Below are 17,252 nucleotides of genomic sequence, written 5' to 3'. Positions count from 1 at the left end.
GAGGATTAACTCTCCTTACCTCCAAGACAGAGACCGGATGGTTTTGTGGCTCCTGCCATGGCTTGCGGTTGGGTTTCTGCTCGGGCAGAGTGTCCGCGGGTGAGGAGACTTTTTTGGGGGGAAAGTTGATCACACCGAGAAACTTCTGGTTCAGGTTTACTAGCTGGAATTTGGAGACTTTTAAATTCTGCAGCAATGACATCAGGACGTGACTGAGAGCCCTTCGGAGGCTCTAAAAGCTGCACGGTGGTGACGTTATGGGCTTTTTGTAATGGTTGACAGTTATTACAGCAAATATGCTTATTCATCCTGTGCAGGCGTGATTTATACTTCTAACACTTTTATGTGGCTTTCTGTTGTCCCTCTTTTAGCTTGCGAAGGAAGTAATACTGTAACGCGTGTTTCAGTCCCCTTAAGTCTTTTAATCTAAAATAATTGTATTTGTCTAATGTAATAACTCACCATAACTTTTAGGTTTTAATGTGACCACAGTAATGTAGAACACTCAGGCAAAAAAAAAATTACATTTTTCTATGTTATGGTTATGACTGATCACATCGATGATCAATCTGGATGCACGTGTTTTACAAAAATTAAGGGACTTCTAAGCAAGAAGGGTTGGGTGAGAGAGGAAGTCCAGGCCCTCAGGTAATGTGTGACTAAACACCATCCCCTGCCAAGATAACTTCTCTATCTTGTCAGGATTTCCACAAGCACTGCCAGAAAATTATCCCTTCTGAGGACTACTCGCCATCGTCACGTGCGCGGATTGCCTGACAGCGATAGCACCATCATCCCGCTCGGCCGGGTAATTCGGAGTTACCTGCAGGGATTGCCAGCTGCTCTGCAGCTGGGTTTCTGGCGTTGCTTTTAGTAGGTGGGGTATTGCCTTCAGGAAGCCTTTTAAAAGATGCTTTCATTTCTCCAGAATGCAGTTTCTGCGTTTGTTTTCCTTTCTTACTTTATCAGTATGGAAATTTGCAGTAGGAGAAGAGACTCCCTTGTTGCTGGAAGCACAGTCTCGTGTCGGGAGCCGGGCGGTCGCGCGTTCCCCCGTGGCCTGCAGGCAGCCCGCAGCCCTGGGGAGGTGCGGCTGGTCCCTGTTGCTCAGCGAGGACGATGGCAGTGCCCTTCCTCGGGGCCAGGTGGGACTCAGGTGCTGCCCGAGCCGCGGCGGGCTGGGCTGGCTCTCCCTGGGCACTCTGAGCACGGGCACCCAGCATCCAGGCCTGTTCTGATTGCTCAAGTCCGGCTCAGAGGAAGAGCACGTATATCTGAGACACTGGAGTAAGTCCCCCAGGAGCCAGTTCTGCTATCCTGGTGGTACTGTCTTTTTTCTGTAAGCGCAGAAATGCTGCTGTGCACAGTACTGTACATCAAACTCATGTCCCCTGAATGAGAGTGATTTGACTTGTTTAATTAACACATGCCAGTTCATCTCTTGGATACCTTCGTTACCGTGTTTGTACAGCACCCAGCTCCGCGGGACTCGGCCTGGCTGAGGCGTGCAGGAGGGCCTGCAGTGTAAATACAAAGTGCTGATGCGAGGCACTTCAGGCATAGTTTCTCCTTCAGAGTACAGAAGGAATTTGAGAGATTTTTCCAAAATCACCTATTTAAACGCATAAGTAAGTCTTTGTTGGGTTTACGAAAGGCAGCGTGTTTCCCAAAACTTAAACTTGTGACTGTGAGTGTGTGTTTAGCTGGTAAAAGTAAAGCCTTGGTTGTATCTATGCATAGCGACCAGCAAAAGTAGCCGGTGACCCCCAGTCATAGCTGTATTTGAGCTTTTAAAGCCATTGCTGGCATATGGACTTGCCCTGTGGGGACATCCTTTGGTTGTATGGATGTCCCCTTAGTTCACTGGGAAATAAAGCCAAACTCGCCATTTCAATCTTAGCATCTCATATTTTTCCTAAAATTCTATTAATATTTTAATCGATCTTAAATTACCTCACAAGAAGTAGTATGGGGAAAAAAGAGGGGTTGGTTTGTTTTTAATCCTGTGCTGGTAGCTTCTGCAGCAGCCCTGAGCTGCTTCCTGAACAAGATTAGGTTTAGTTTCTGATACCAGTAATGTCGATTTCTAATCTGAGAAATAGCTTCTTACCTCCTATTCTGCTGAATTATATTGACAGGCGTCCCAATAATCATGAAAATACTTGTGAAGAACAGAAATACCAAAGGTGCATAGAGTTACTATACCAGGTTATTGTCGGACTTTCTACACATGAAGTTGATTTCAATGAATGTGGCTGATGTATGAGATAAGCTACAAAATAAAGTGTGAGAAGGTAAAAATGAATATTATGAAGGAACTACTTAATAAAATGGATGAAATTTTGCAAGGTGCCATGTGAATGAATGAATTTGAACTGATGTGGATGCTGCTAGATCTCTTTCCCGTACAAAGAATTGCAGTGTAAGAACTCTACCAGAAAGAGCAAATCCTCTCAGTATTTTTCTGTGATTAATTAACATTTTTTCTTATGCATGTGTAAACTGAGGCTCAAAAAGTGACTCTTAGGCCCAAGTTATTACAAAGCCAAATATGAAATCTAGAGGATTTTGCCTATCAGCCTTGCAGTACCCGGTGAGCCACATCTCGTTTCTTGAAGAAAGCGAAATAGCGGGTGATGAGAGTGCTGAGAGCTCACTCCTGCCTTGCAGTTGTTGGTGCCATTTTCCAGAGGTTTCTGGAGTAAGAGCAGGATCTATAAATCTTACCCTTATCTCATTAAAAGCAACCAAATGTTTGGGACTAGGAGATAGCAGGGCTTGAAATGCTTATTGGTTTCCCTTGGAGTAAACTTGGAGCTGTTGTTGACTGTTCAAAGGGAGCCACATCCAGCTCTCCTGATTGGAAAAACATGGACAGGGAGAAAATGCCAAGACCCGTAGCTGCCTTCTGTCTCCAGCACCAGTGTCAAAACGCTTTAAAACTTTAGCATGAAATTGGGGTTTTAAGGTTTGCATCTCACTGATGCCAGTAGGAGAGGAAGAAATGGAACCAGCAGGGCACCCAGCCCTCGCTGTGTTCGCGGGGCTGGTGCCGAGGAGCTGACCCTGCTTGCCTCTGTGTCCGCCTGTGTAAAGCCGTGCTTTTTTACGTGTTTTAAATACATTTCCTGCCTTGGTTCGAAAGCTTCTTACATAGACAGAGGTCAGACCTCCTCTGTTTAAACAGAAGACATTACATAGGTTTGTGCAGTTATTTCTCATTCATTCATGGTAATGACTACTGTGGGTCAAGCTTTGTCTGAAACGTGCTATTTTTGTACCTGCCTTCTAACAGTGACTTGGAAAATCTCTTTTCAAGGGTAAGTCGAGGCCTTAAAAGTGAAATTGTGAAACTCAAGAGCCTAAGGATGCTTGATGGGCAACGTCTTTCACTTGTGACACACTAATAACAGCCTGAAACCCTTGGTCTTTGGGCCGAATTTAGTATGCTCGCTGCAGCTGTTAGTTAGCAACTGCTTGTTAAACTGTGAGGTATTTTCCTTTGAAAAGTATTTCAGTCATGCTTGTCATAAGTAGAATTTGGAAGTCATTTTAAGTAGCTCCTCTTCCAGACTTGACCCAGAACTCAGGCAATGGAATGGAAAAAGCTCATGGACTTTTTACAGAGCTCGTTTCTTGAAACAAACTGGTCTAAAAGGCCGGTTGCTGGAAAGGACTTGCAGCAGCGACCTGGTGGCGGGCGCCTGCGAGGCGAAGGCGGATGCGATGCCCGGGAATGTCAGTGGTGGAACTCGTTTGAGCGGCTTTTGGATAGCTTCATTGTTTGTGCCTGCACGGAGCCGGGTGGCTTGGCAGTGAGCAGCGCCGCCATCACCTCCCCAAGCCCGAGTTTCAAGTTACGTTGTCCGTAGTCTGGATGAAAATCGCTGTCTCGGAGTTTGTCCTGCAGCAGGTGTGAGTGGTGGTGGGCAAACACTTCGCTTCTCACCGGGCTGCGGCACACCTGTACAACAGCTTCAGCTGCAGTTTTGGCTTGTGCTGCACCTTCCGTGTGTTCACAGCAAAGACCCTTATGCTCTGTCAGCAGCCAGAACAAGACTTGCCCATCTACGTTTTCATCCTTACGTGTATGAGAAAGAAGTTGCAATGTTCTGTTGTCAAGGTCTACTTTTTAAACGCTCATTTGAAGGCAAAGCAGAGGGGGCACCCCGGTTTGTGCTATAAGTATATCAAACTCTTAGCGATGAGTAAAAACTGATCCTTTTATACTGATAAGCTAGAGGACTTCGGAACTTGTAAACATCTTAGCTCAAAGTTTCCTACAACGGGCTGAGCCTTCAGGTGTGGTCAAACCAGAGAACGTGTGGACAGTTACTTGCTAAGTATTGTAATTAGATAAAAGTAATATTGTAAGTTTAAAACATAATCAAATGTTCTAGGCCGTCATCTGAGAACTGCGCTCAGTGCAGTGGCTTAACCCTGCTCTCGTTAGCGTTGGTGTAACGGAGGGGAGAATGCCGCCTGGCTTGCCAGGGATGCTGTGGACAAATGAAGTGGACTGAGTGCAGAGTGATGCTGTGAGAACACCCAAAAGGGTGGTTCTTCACCGAAAGGGTGGTTCTTCACCGAAAGGGTGGTTCTTCACCGAAAGGGCAGTCAGGCCCTGGCACAGGCTGCCCAGGGAAGTGGTTGAGTCCCTCCCCATCCCTGGAGGTATTTAAAAGACGGGTGGACGTGGTGCTTAGGGCCATGGTTTAGTGGTGGCCTTGGCCGTGCTGGGTTAACGGTTGGACCTGATGATCTTAAGGGTCTTTTCCAACCTTAACGATTCTATGATTCTATGAACACTGGAAATGAACAGCAGAAACGCTGGCTTACAAAGGATCACAGGTGTAATGAATTAAAAAGAAAATAAAAAAACAATCAGAAAACAACTTTGACAAATCATTTTTCCCATATGAACGTGTTACTTTACAGAGTCCTTTAGATAAAATATGTGAAGTGTGAAGTTACCGGAATAATACTGACGTTATTATAGTGCAGTTTAACGCCTTGTTGTGTTCTTTGAACAAAAATAAGACTGTAGTAGAGAGTCATACCCATCCACTGGATTTGCAGTTAGGTAAGGAAGTAATTGTCTAGTGTGAAAGCCGAGGTCCATGATTTAGGGATTTTTATTTTTAAGCTGAAATTCCAAATGCTGAGTGAGAGTTTTAAGTTTATACAGTTCTGCTGAAATCCATCTGTGTACGGTACCATCCGTCTGCGTGCAGGGTTGTGTTCACTTGGTAGTACTGGCAACAACATGGACAGAAGGGGGCTCAGGAAAGAGGCGCCTCAAAACCCAGCCAGTTGGGTGAACCTGCAGTGTGAAATTGGAACCTCAATTAAAAGTCCCATTTTATGTTTTACAAAAACCTGAGAATTTCAGTGAGTTCCAGGGAAAACTGACACTTCCAGGGCCCTGGTCACTGGGTGGCCACATGAGAAAGTCAGGTTGAAGCAGGCAACAAAAACATTGTTTTCAGGGCATTCCCATGGTTTGGTGTCTTTGTTAAAAAACAAACAAAATTGGTTTCTTTTAGCGATGTAGTACTTGGCTGTGCCCTGCTTTCCCCGGGTAGGGGACACGGCTGGCTGTCTCCCTGCAGCACTGGGACACCTTTGCCTGACCCTGTGCTCCCACTGGTGAGCCCCCGCGCAGCTCCGTGGCAGGCGAATGCCGGACTCGAGCTCCCTGTGTGTTACCTGGTGTCTGAGCGAGGAAGTCTTGCCATTTCTCTTGTTCAAGCAGTAGCTCGTTTTCTCGTTTGCTTTTTAAAATCAGAATCCAAATGGGGTTAATTTGCTGTTGGATTGTACTACCTCATTGCTCCTGCAGTTGTAACACAGACAAAAATGCAGTGACTTCAGGCCAGCGGGAACAGTAGAGCTGTGCACAAAAGCAACTTATATTAAAGCCAGCAACTTTCGCTGCGTTCCCTAACACACAAGTTAGCATACGCGTGCTAAAGTCTGGGGGTTCAGACAGCCAAATGGCAATAGTTCTGCAATAACTCAGACCTCTAAGGCTGCCTTTTTCCATGTCTTTTCTCTCCGCAGCCCTCCTGGGCCAGGTGATGATATACAGTTGGCTTCTCCCCTTGACCCTTCTGAGCGACCCTTAGCTGTTTCTGCGGCGTATGGAAATGTTGACCCCGTGGATGCTGCTGAGCTGACTGCAGCGAGGTATCGTACAGAGCCGGTGCAGCTGGAGCGGTGGGAAGCAGCTGCAGGCTCCTTACTGATGTGGGCGGGTGGAGGACCGCGGAGGTCAGCGCCAGCGAAGGAATTGCTGTCGCTCTTCGTGGATGGATATATATCTGGTATGGCCAGTATGATGGCTTTGCTGACTCTGCCTGTAGTCAGTGGAGCATCTGTCAGTGGAAATCTTGACCAGAATTTAAATCTCCCTCTATCAAAACCTTCAAAGAAAGATGCTGTTTACCTTTCCCTGAGATTGAATCACTTTGGCACTTTGGAGCGTCATGCCATGTGAAGGTGCAATGTATACCTTATATTTTTTTAGGTGCTTATACTTTTTTTTTGCATTAGTACAAGGTAACTGATCCTTTGGGGATTTTCTTTAATTTTGAGAAGTTCCTTAACAGTATAATGCTGATTATAAAGCATTCAGGTATCTTATCTCTGTTGGACAGTGGGCTTTTTGTCTGCTTTTACTTGCACTGAAAAGGGAAACGGTTGCTTTATTTGTGCTGGTGGCAGTTGGGTTGTCAAGATCTTTGGGTGTACGAGTTTGTCTTAACAGCCAGCAGCAGAGGAAGCCTTGTAGGGTGTGTTTACCCTTCAATCGTTGTGAATTCAGCGGAGTGTAAACATACACAATATATTTAAGCTAGCATTAAATTGGTTAGCTGAAATAGCAATAATATGCTATCAAAGGCAGAAAGGAGCTTGTGTGCTTTGCTGAATCCACCTTAAAAGCTGGGTGACTTTGCTGTTTAGCCTATACTGGTCTTCCGTCAGTCCCCAGGCTGGTTAGTCGCTAATGCTGGCTGAGTGAATCTGTGAGAAACAAACTTTTTCCTACAATCGGGGTAAGATGATCTTGGGAAGCTAATGATGTGGATTTCTTCCAGTTCTTGTAAGTTTTTACTCAAAAAGAGTTGTGTTTCTTTGTTTTTAACAAGTGTAATTGGGTTACACATGGGGTTTTGTGGATTCTGTTTTTTCTTGCTAATGGATTGTTGGCCATAGTAGCGAGGCAGTTAGAAAAGAGTGAGCAGTAATTGAGGTGGAGCTATGAGCTACTTTCTGAATGCAGAGGAATGAAAAAAGACTAAGACCAAAAGTGCCAGGAAGATTTATATATGCTCTCTGGACTACAGTCTGAAATAGAAGACTCTGTTGCCCTTGGGGTGATAGTTTGTTGTTTGTAGGGAAAAAGGCACACAAGCTGTCTATGATGAAATGTCACCTTAGGAAACATTTAGGAAGAGCAGTCTTAAAAGTGTTCTAATTTACTGCTTCTGCTAAACCTCCTGAATTCACACTGTTCACATTCTCATCTGGATCTGGAATTTCAAGTTAATTATATTATACCTTTTCTTTTGATCTACTTGATAACTTCTGTCTTTAAAATATTTTCACCGTTAACGTCCAGAAGTTAGCCTCGGGGTTCCTTGCTTCATCCCAGTTGCGCCGGCTGCGAGTGTTGGTGCTGAGCGGTGGTCAGCCCGCACAGGGCTCTTCTTTCCATATCCTGACCTTGATGAAGGTGCGAGGATGTTTGCAAGGGTTCAGAGCTAAAAAGCTGCAAACCAGGGGTATTCAGGGTGGAAGCAGGTAGTTTTTCAGCTCCTGAAACAGAGGAAGGTGAGAGAGAAATCCGCTGTGGAGAACTGGAGTGACTCTGGCTGCAGGTAGTTCGCCTATGTTTGTTGGTTTTAATTTTTTTTGTTTATTTTTTTAAAAAGCTGCACAAGTTAACTCTTGTCAGTATTGTTTGTTTTTCTTACTCCTTTATTTTGCATCCTTGTTCAGCTTTAGACATAAAAGCCTACCTGTTCTCCTTGCACCTGTCTTTCCCGTCCAGGCTGTTGTTGCTTGCCAGCTTCTCTGTGAGCCTTGCAGAGGTGTTCCCTGGTGTCCCTGCGGCAGAAACGCAGTAGCTCCCACGTGTGCCCACCCGCAGAGGCAGCTGATCGGCAGAAGAGGGGTTTATATCGGTGCAGCTGGACCCCTGCTTTAGCTCCTGTCTGAAACAGGCATGACCCTCTTCCAGCAGCAGCAAACACTGCTGACTTCTCGGTGGTTTGGTCAGACCTAAACTGATAACAACGTAATGTTAATAGCAAATGAAAGTAGTACTGTTAAAATGCGTGGGATTACGCTCACAGTGAGGATCCGTAACAGCAGGACAGGGCTTTTCTTATCCAAGGGAAGAGTTTCAGTGATGTCTGTTGTTTCACAGCATTGCCTTATCCCTCATCTTCTCTTCACCTGTGACATGGAGCAGATTCTTGCCTATATAAATAAGATGATCATATTAAAGCCGCTGCTTTTTTGGCATTTTGTGTAGAAATACTGCACCACTGCTTTTCAGTATGACTGCAAAAAAATTCTCTAGTGCACACACATACCATGTCACTGTGTTGACGCTTTCTGGTTATACCTGTGCACTGTACTTTTGAAATCTCGCCAGGACTATTAGATGGCACGGTGTTCTTCCAGTCTGTCTGCAGTAAAGTACAATTATAAAGTGTTTTTCCCCAATATATTTCATTATTTACTAATAAGTTCCTTTTGTTTCCATTTATTTCCCCATCAGGGGTATCATATAATGCAGATGGTGTGCACTTTGACAGGGAAAAATAATGGTGCATATAAGGCAGGGGTCAGTTTGTGCTAAATGTCTTCCAGATGGCAGTGCATAGTAAGAGATCAGGTTGTCCCTCCATCTGTCCAGTCAAGAAACTGTATCTTTGTTTTGCTTCTTGAGGATGACTGTCTGCCTCTCTCCTCCCCTGCTGATTACATATTGATCAGGGACAACATGGTATCGTCTGCTCAGTAAGTAGATCTTATTTACTGTATCTGCAGAGGAGTGCCCTGAAAAGAACTAGGTAAAAAGTTCACTGGCTGTTCTGCCAAGCATTTTTGTTTAGCAATGAAACTGAAAAGCCAAGTTCACTCTGATTTGCCAGTACACGTTGCACTAGGAGAAGTTTTGGCCAGACACATCTTTGTGCTGCAGGTGCAGAGCTCTGCAACCAGACTTCTGTTTTAGATGAGAAGTGTTTGCACTGGAAAGGCAGAGAAGGCAGATAAGTGCCCTGGCTGCACGAGACCCCAGCTTAGCTGGGCTCCGTGGTTAGAGGGGTTAAACCTTTCTGAGCAGTGTCTATCTGTTCCCTGCAACTTGCTGCCTGTCTTGTGGGCAAAAAAACCTGCAAGTGCCCAGGAAAAAACGGCAGCTTGGAAAGCACTTGCTGCATGAGTTGTCTTTCAGGTCAGGCTGTAGGTAACAGGCAGGGCAAACCAATCTGGTCCCTTCCACATGCTAAGGAAAGCTTCTGCTCTTGCATTTAATCTCCAGCTGAGGTTGTGGAGCTGCAGCACAGGATTTAGTCCAGACCAGACAGAGCTGTCGCAGCTCTGTCGTGAATACTAGGGAGTGAAAACTATTCTAAACCTGAGCTGGCATTGGAAAATGCTGTGTTCCCCTGCATCAGCCTCTCTCCCAGCTCCTGTTATGCGGAGGGCACATTAAGCTGTCGTAAGGCAATTTGATGTCGGATGCAGTACAAGCTGTGTTGCTTTATCTGCAGACGGGCCTTTCCTGGTGGCATAGCTCACAGCCTGGGAACTGTGATGCTCTCAGGGTGTGCTCCTCAGCAGCACAAGCAGGCAGGAGTACCCAGGGTTATCTGTATATGCAGATGGTCAGAAAGTGACTTTTGAGAATTACTTAAATAGATGGAGCTTGAAAAATGTTTGTTTTCTAATCAGCTTGACTCTACAGGATAAAGACTGGCCAATGTATAGTTTATTGTGCACTGGGAAGACTTGGCCCCTTTGGTAGTATCCTTGCTACAACCATTGGAATATTACTTGTTGGAAAATAAGTTTAATGGCAAGTCTTGTTTTAGTAACAGCTGTGGAGAAGCAGAAGTTTTAATGTAGCCACTTCGTGTCTGAGCTGATACAAGTACCATGAGTTGATATATGTGCCAGAGCTGATGCAGAGTTAGGTAGGATTGTTTAAAGTGGACACGAAGTCTGTGTTTTGGACACAGCGGTGCTGTGCTACCCTGCCTCGGTTTGTGCAGTCTGTACCATTTCTGAGCTGCTCTGCTTCTGCCTTGTCCCTCACGAGCTTATTATGCCACCAGTGGGCAGCACCCATCTGCAGGCAGTGCCCGTCTGGTGATGGGCAATAACCAGTAGCACTACGCTGTTGCAATTCTACCTGCAAACCACGCTGAACAGTGCCAGAATTATTATGTGGCAATATTAGCCCCGGACCTGGCGTGATTAGCCTTGCAACCTACTTTTCGTGGCCTTGCTCAACACTCGTTTGTACTGGGGACCCCTTGTCAGAGCGACAGCGGTGGGGAAGAGGGGTGGGGGCTGCCCGTGGCACCCTGTCCTACGGTCCCGCGGCACGGGGGTGGGTACCTCCTGGTACTGGTGGTGGGGCAAGATGTCGGAGAAAATGCAAGTCCCAGCTGCGTTTTGGCCGTGTTCCTTTACAAGCTCACTTGCACAAGTAGGCAGCTGACCCTTGGCAGGCGTAGTCTTTATGGGAACCCGGTATTTGATGGTTTAGGTGAAGCTTGGAAAGATGAAGGGAAATTTTTTGTGGATTTTAACACACACAGATACTATAGCTCATAAAAGTAAGCCCTGTGCTTTGTGAAGGCCAGGGAGCAGAGCTCTTCTAAAAATGCCTGTATTTTGATAGCTACTTTTGCTTTGCAGAGAGCATTAGAAATGACATTAGTCAAAGTATATCTCTGAAAATTGTTTCGTTTTATGTGGAAAGACTTAAAGGGGGAAGCCGAGGGCTGCAGATGGGCAGTGGGGCCTGTGCGAAGCGTGTGGGTGCGAGGGGAACAGGTGCTACTGGGAGCGATTAACTGGGAGGGTTTTATGTGTGCATAACATAAGGTCCGTAATTTTATGTGCGTTGGGTATTCTTGCTTGGCTGGGCCCTCTTGTGAATTGTTTGGGTTTTGCAGTTCTTTGTTTACTCTCCAAACAGATGTTCAGCATTCGCTTATTTTTAGCAGTTTACTTTTTGCTTTAAAATCTTACTTTCTCTAAGCTCCGTGTGACCCTATATAGTCACATCGCCTTTGTATATATTTGATGCTATTACTATATTAGGACAAAGACATTTTTAGCAAAGGGAAAAGTCCTTTGCATGAAAAAGGAAAGAGCTCGCTTTTTAATATTTATTTATTTATTTATTTTAACTTGATGTGACTGAAAATTTAGGAAGGCACGAAGGAGAGCGTAAAGCAGAGAGAATACCTTAGAAGAAATAACTGAATATCCCATGTGGCACAAAGCAACTTCATGGATATGAGCTAATCAAGCTAAAGCACTCTCAGAAAGAGCTTTTGTGATCTTAGTCAGTTAGTGGATAGACACTTCGGGGAATAACTGTTCTCATGCTCCTGTGTATTGGAACTAAAGTTAGGGTTATGATTGATGTTTGTCCTCTGTTTGTATACACGTTTCTAAAGAAAGGAACAATCTGTCCCTGAACCTCACCAACTCTTATTCAGTAACACAACTTAATCTACCTTCTACAATTACAGTGTAATTACTGGGGGAGGAAGGGAGAGGAAATTTTAAAAGGAATGGCAAAGATAACTGTTTATATTTAGTTCAGGAAATCTAAAAGAAACTTCTCAGCCAAGGCCTGGTTCCACCACCGTTTCCTTAAACGTTTGTGTCTGGATCTGTGGAAGCAGGAGCTGGCAGGAGGGGAGGCTGTTGCGTGTGGCTGCTGTCCGTGTCCCTCTGGTATGTTGGAGGTGCCCTGGAAAGGACAACGTGGCGTGACAAGACCCTACGCCGCTCCTGCTTTTGAGACATGAAGTCATTGGCTATTTAGTTCCTTTTCTGTCCTGAGTTTAATGAGTGTGGCCAGGAGCAGGGGGAGTAGTACGGTTACCAGTCTGCTTAAAGTGAGGGAGAATGCAAGTGAGCTTCTCGTGGGGTGATCTTTTGGATACATGGTGATGTACCGTCTTAAAGAGCATTAGAAGGCTCATGAGAGAAGTGTTTTATTTGTGTTGCTGTCGAGGGTTTTTTCTACTTTGGGTTTTGCTTAAGAAAACAGCAAGTTAATGGAGCTGTAACGGTGCGTTCTGCTCCGGTCTGCCTTGAGGAGGGGGAACGGCGACGTGCCAGGGGTTTGGGCAGAGGGCTGTTCCCTCCTGTGCTCTGGCTGGTGTCCGTGTGCCAGAGCTCCTTTTCTGCGGGGAGCGGGAGAGGGCACGCCTCCCCACGGCACCCCGCGGTGCCTTCCCTTGCTGTGAAGAAACTCGCTCTTTCCAATCTGTGTTTACGTGCTCTGGAAATCATTACGTGGCTGTCATGCTTCTGAGCTTGGGTCTTGCGGGGCTTTGCCGAGCAGAGAGACTTGTAGGAATTAACAAATACAGCAGTATTACAGTCCTGTAATCTTAAGATTCATGTCATGAGTTCAGGGATTATTGTGCTTTTAGCTTTACGGTATAGGGAGAGCTTTTAAAGTAAAAGAATTTTTTAGTCCTGGGGTTTAGCTTTTTCTAAAAGACAAGTCACTCAAGTCACTTAATTGAATGTTTGTATTGTACAGTGAGGAGAAAGGGCTGTGTGGGATCTGCAAAGTAGTCATTAGTGATTTATTTATTTTACTAATTTCACATACAGTTAAATTTCTCTGGCAGTTAATGTTACGGTGTATAAGAGCTGTCAAAACTTTGGAATATTACTGGTTATGTGGTGATCTGAGAAATTCAGTGAAATAGGGTTGGTGGGAAGAAGTAATGTGTGGAAGGTGCGAGAGAGACAGTATTGGGGAGGGGACGATGTGCTCCTTAGAGCTCCTTAGTTTAGATCCAGCCAAAGTTCATCTTTTAAGGAGACTTCACTGAAACTTCATGGCCACTCCTGAAATTTGTCAGCTTATTTTTAATAATTGTTTTGCAGCACTTCCAAGTCTGATAGCTGCAAAGAAGTTGATACCCTCGTTTCTGGGGATGTACCTTTGGCTGCGGCCCCTGGTGATGGTGTAGAACTGCCTGCTCAAGAAACCGAAGGTTTCACAAGGGAAAAAAAGAGGTATTGTGCAATGTTGTTATTTCATATGTTACAATAAATTTCCATGTCTATACATCCTTTGCTTAAGAAAACATAAGTAGTGTGAAAGAGGCTGAATAACTTTAACAAGCATTTTGTCTAAGTTATATGAACACTTTGCTGCTAGATTTTGACACCAAGTGGTAGACTATCAAGACCTGCTTGCTCCAGTATATTTACTGCAAAAGACCAGAAGAGGGAGCTTGGACTACACTGGTTATCACTGTGTTGCTCTTCCCTACTATTTTTAAGTTAATAAATTTTTAGGTGTTTTTCCAAATATTTTCCCTTCTTGAAGTTCAAGTTTGTTTTGGTTTGTTTTGTCTTTTTTTTTTGTGTGTGAAACTGTGCAAGATCAGGTTATATTCAAGAGGACTGTTCTACTCATTCCCCTTCAGATGCTGCCAGCATCTTCCCCACCCCACACTAGTGATTTGTATTGCAGTTGTCAGTACTGAAGGAAGAAGTTCAACTTGTTTTTGATCTTGCTGAAGAAATGTTGAATTATCTTGATTCCAAAGTTAAATGTTTCTCTCCTTCAGATTTACATTGGTTGGTGCCATAGTGTTTGATAGATGCCTGGGAAATTTTTGCTTGGAAAACCCCCAAACTGAGTCCTCCCATCTCAAATATAGTCAAGACGAGACATGCGCTTGGATATGCATGTCAGAGCTTCAGATGACGCCTGTCTTGTGGGTGATTAACCAGTATGCTGTTGTGGCTCAGCAATAAAGGCATGCCCTTATTGTGACATCTATTAATGGAAAAGGTCACAGCACAGCTGAGAATATTAAATGGGCACTCCCTGGAGAATAGCGTTCTCCACCCCACAAATACAGGCCGGCATCTCGTGACAAGTACGGTACAAGACAGGAGACACCATGGGAAATACAGCTATTCCACTGAAGCTCTGTTCAGAAATGTCAAAAGATGCTGCTGTCAGCAGGAGGATACTCTGAATCAGGAATGAAAACGTACACAATAGACATGTTCTGCTGTGGAACGGTGAATGGATACCTATCAGCAAATGCTATTCGAAAAATCGTCCACAGTATAGTATCTAGGAAACATGTTGGTTAACTATTTGTTCTAAAGCTCTGATAATTTTGATCAGCAAATGGTGTCCTCACCTCTAGTGCTTGCCTCTAGTTAGGCCAAGCCTCCTGTGTCACGTTCCTTCATGATACTGTACTGGACCCGCACTTTTTAACCTGTGGATAGTTGGTGGGGAACAGAAGTGCTCAAAGGTCTGGTTTGCACCAGTATGCAAGTTCTGTAATCTGGAGAGAATTTTCTGAATGAAGGGTAGATACCATGGTCATTCTCTAAAAATGGAGAGAAATGGTCAGGTGAGGTTGTAAGTTAGAAAATATTCACTCCAAGATGTTGGCTCTTTCCAGAGAATCATCCAAAATTGTTTGAACTTTATGGATACCCTGGACTGAATTTCACATTCTGTGAGTGCTTTAGTGTAGTCACAGATGACTGTCGTTTACAAATCCAATTTGAAACTGGCAAAACACATGGTGATTATTTTTGTCCTTTTCACCAGAATTCAGCATCAAAGAGAGGAGAAATAATTTGAGAACTCTGCAGACAAGCAGAGCTGCTGTTCTCACGTATTTAGAATGGCTTGTTCCTCTGAAGTTTGTGTTTGGTTTTGATAATGATGTAGTGTGTTTAATAATGTAAATATCTATGTGTGTGTGAGAATCTCTTGGATGGGGTAAACAATGGTGTAATTAAGTACTGTGAGCAGAACTGCTTACTGCAGAATCAAAATCCAGCCTAGGATGTCAGTAACCAAAATGTACACTCGCAAGCATCCTCATTAGGCCTTGAGAATAGCAGTGCTATCACCCACAGCCTTCTTTCTCTAAAGCTGGACTTGTGTGTTTGCTCTTTTTGTAACGTGAACACAGACTTTCACAGATCTTAATGGAAATTAAGATGAGTACAGAGATGAGAATTACAAATATCTGTGGGACGAAAGATAACTTTTGCATCCTCTTGAAAAGCAAACATATCATTGTCCAAATAGCTCTTTGCTGTTATAATCAGCTCCTTATGTAAATACTTCTTGGACTAGCTTGCATTTTTATGTGATTCATGTGTATCAAGTCAAATCAGCCATGGAAAATTGGGTTATGTTTCACTTTGTCATGTTTATGGCAACTGCCTGGACGGCAAGGTGCTAAACTTCTGCAAATGCTGTGCCACTGCACAATTTGCTGCAAAATGGATCCTTGAGGCATTTCAGTCTCCTCTGTGATTATGATGGTCACATTATGAACTGTCAGACACTTCATAATTTGGGAGAAGTGCTGAAATATTGCTAGTGAGTGTAGCTTGTCCTTTATGGAAGCCCTACGGATAGAGCTGGAAAGGCTCTGAAAAGCTGATCCATCCCTCTGATTGTCCTACGAGGAAGAGAGATAGACACAGTCCATTCTGTAGAGCAAAATGCAAATGCTGGCTCTGTGCATGTCCTCCTCTGTAGCCTCACTACCTACTTGGGAAGCTCCACCTGTGATGTTAAATGTCACTGGTGTGATCGGAAAGGTGGGTCCTCCTTGTCAGATAGAGGGTGGGTTTTCTTTCAAAAGCTAAACCAGGCTGGAGTCGGTTCATTTTGAGAGTCTCTGGATGGACAGGGGACTTCTGCTGATCTCTGAATCTCTGAAATCAAATACACATCTCTGTCTTACCCAGTTTTCCTGAAGTGAGCCTGGGACAAATTGGGAGCACAGCAACAAATCTTTCTATCTGAAAGCAAAAAGTCACAACAGTCTTTACAGAAAGCTCCGCTTTCTGTGTTGTTGGTTTCCAAAAGGTGGTTTCATAATACTTCCCCGGGAGGAAGCAAAGCTGAATTATTGGTGTCACGCAGAAAAACAGGATAAGCTTTATGACTTCTGGGTTTTATTTGCTTGATCGCATCTTGAAAACAAGTTTTCTCCTTTTGCCCACCTGGTGTAAAACTAAGTAAAAAATTAATGTATTGCCTTCATTTATGACCAATACTGATAATCTCTAGACTGAGTTGCTTTTAATGGTGTAATGAAAACCAAGAAGGGATTAAATGGGATTCAAAAACACAAGGCTTTTTTCCTTGAGTGAATTTAACCCTTTTGAAAGGGATGAGTCGTTCCACTGAGTTTACGAGTGCACTGAGCAAGGCAGAGATGGGAAATACAAGTGAGGGATACAAATGCAATCTCAACTCCTCCTTATTTCCAAAGTGTGGGGTTTTGAGGGTTTTTGATTTTTTAGGGTGGGGTGGGGTGGTTTTTTTACATGTATTGTATGAACTGGATGGTAGTATACTTTTAATGTGTGTCTGGACTGTCTGGTGCACAAGTGAAGTGACGTTTTTTTATAATAGCAACAGAAGGAAGGCATTGAAATGAAGTTGCTTAGGTCTTGGAAACTAAAACCCAAGGATTTTTCTTGAGGCTGTGTGGCGGATATCCCAAAAAGCATTCACCATCTTCTGAAGCACAACATAAAAAATAGATACCTTCCACATAATCAGCCAGTCTGTAACAAATGGCCAGGAATGAGCCACAGTCCTGCTCTTCATTCATTTCCTTCATTTCAGGTTTTTAAAAGAGTTTGTGTCTCCTGAGCGATGTGTTCAGAACCGCTCAGCCCCAGGCAGGAGGATGCTCTGTGTTGCTCAGTGTAGATCTCTTCAGACTATTCCTGAGTAATAGCATCAAATCCTGGGATGTCTGCTGTGTTTCTAGCCAAAAATGTTGTGGACTAAGTGCATTTTCTTGTAGCTGATTGTGGGACTGGTATGGTGGGGTCCCCAGACGAGGGACTGGATCCTGCAGGCTTCTCTGGGTGAACCCATGACTGGGGGGGACACGGTCCTGTGTGTGATGGGTGGGGTGCCTGGGGACCCCCATGTTGTGTGCTGGCAGAGG

The 17,252-nt window shown here is 44.4% G+C and overlaps 1 protein-coding gene across 1 annotated transcript in view; it reads left to right on the top strand.

The window, feature by feature from the left end:
- The window catches only part of TACC2 (transforming acidic coiled-coil containing protein 2), a gene marked incomplete at its 5' end in the record, with an annotated part of 132,698 nt that overhangs the window by 41,431 nt on the left and 74,015 nt on the right, over nt 1-17,252 (top strand). The window contains 2 exons of the mRNA XM_082309124.1: nt 6,064-6,189; nt 13,171-13,302. Of these exons, the coding sequence (XP_082165250.1) occupies nt 6,064-6,189; nt 13,171-13,302 (258 nt within the window). The remainder of the gene's footprint in view (nt 1-6,063; nt 6,190-13,170; nt 13,303-17,252) is intronic.

Source organism: Platalea leucorodia (assembly GCF_965183815.1).
Source record: "Platalea leucorodia genome assembly, chromosome: 4".
Taxonomy (NCBI): Eukaryota; Metazoa; Chordata; class Aves; order Pelecaniformes; family Threskiornithidae; genus Platalea; species Platalea leucorodia.
This window is presented reverse-complemented; position numbering and strand designations above follow the sequence as displayed.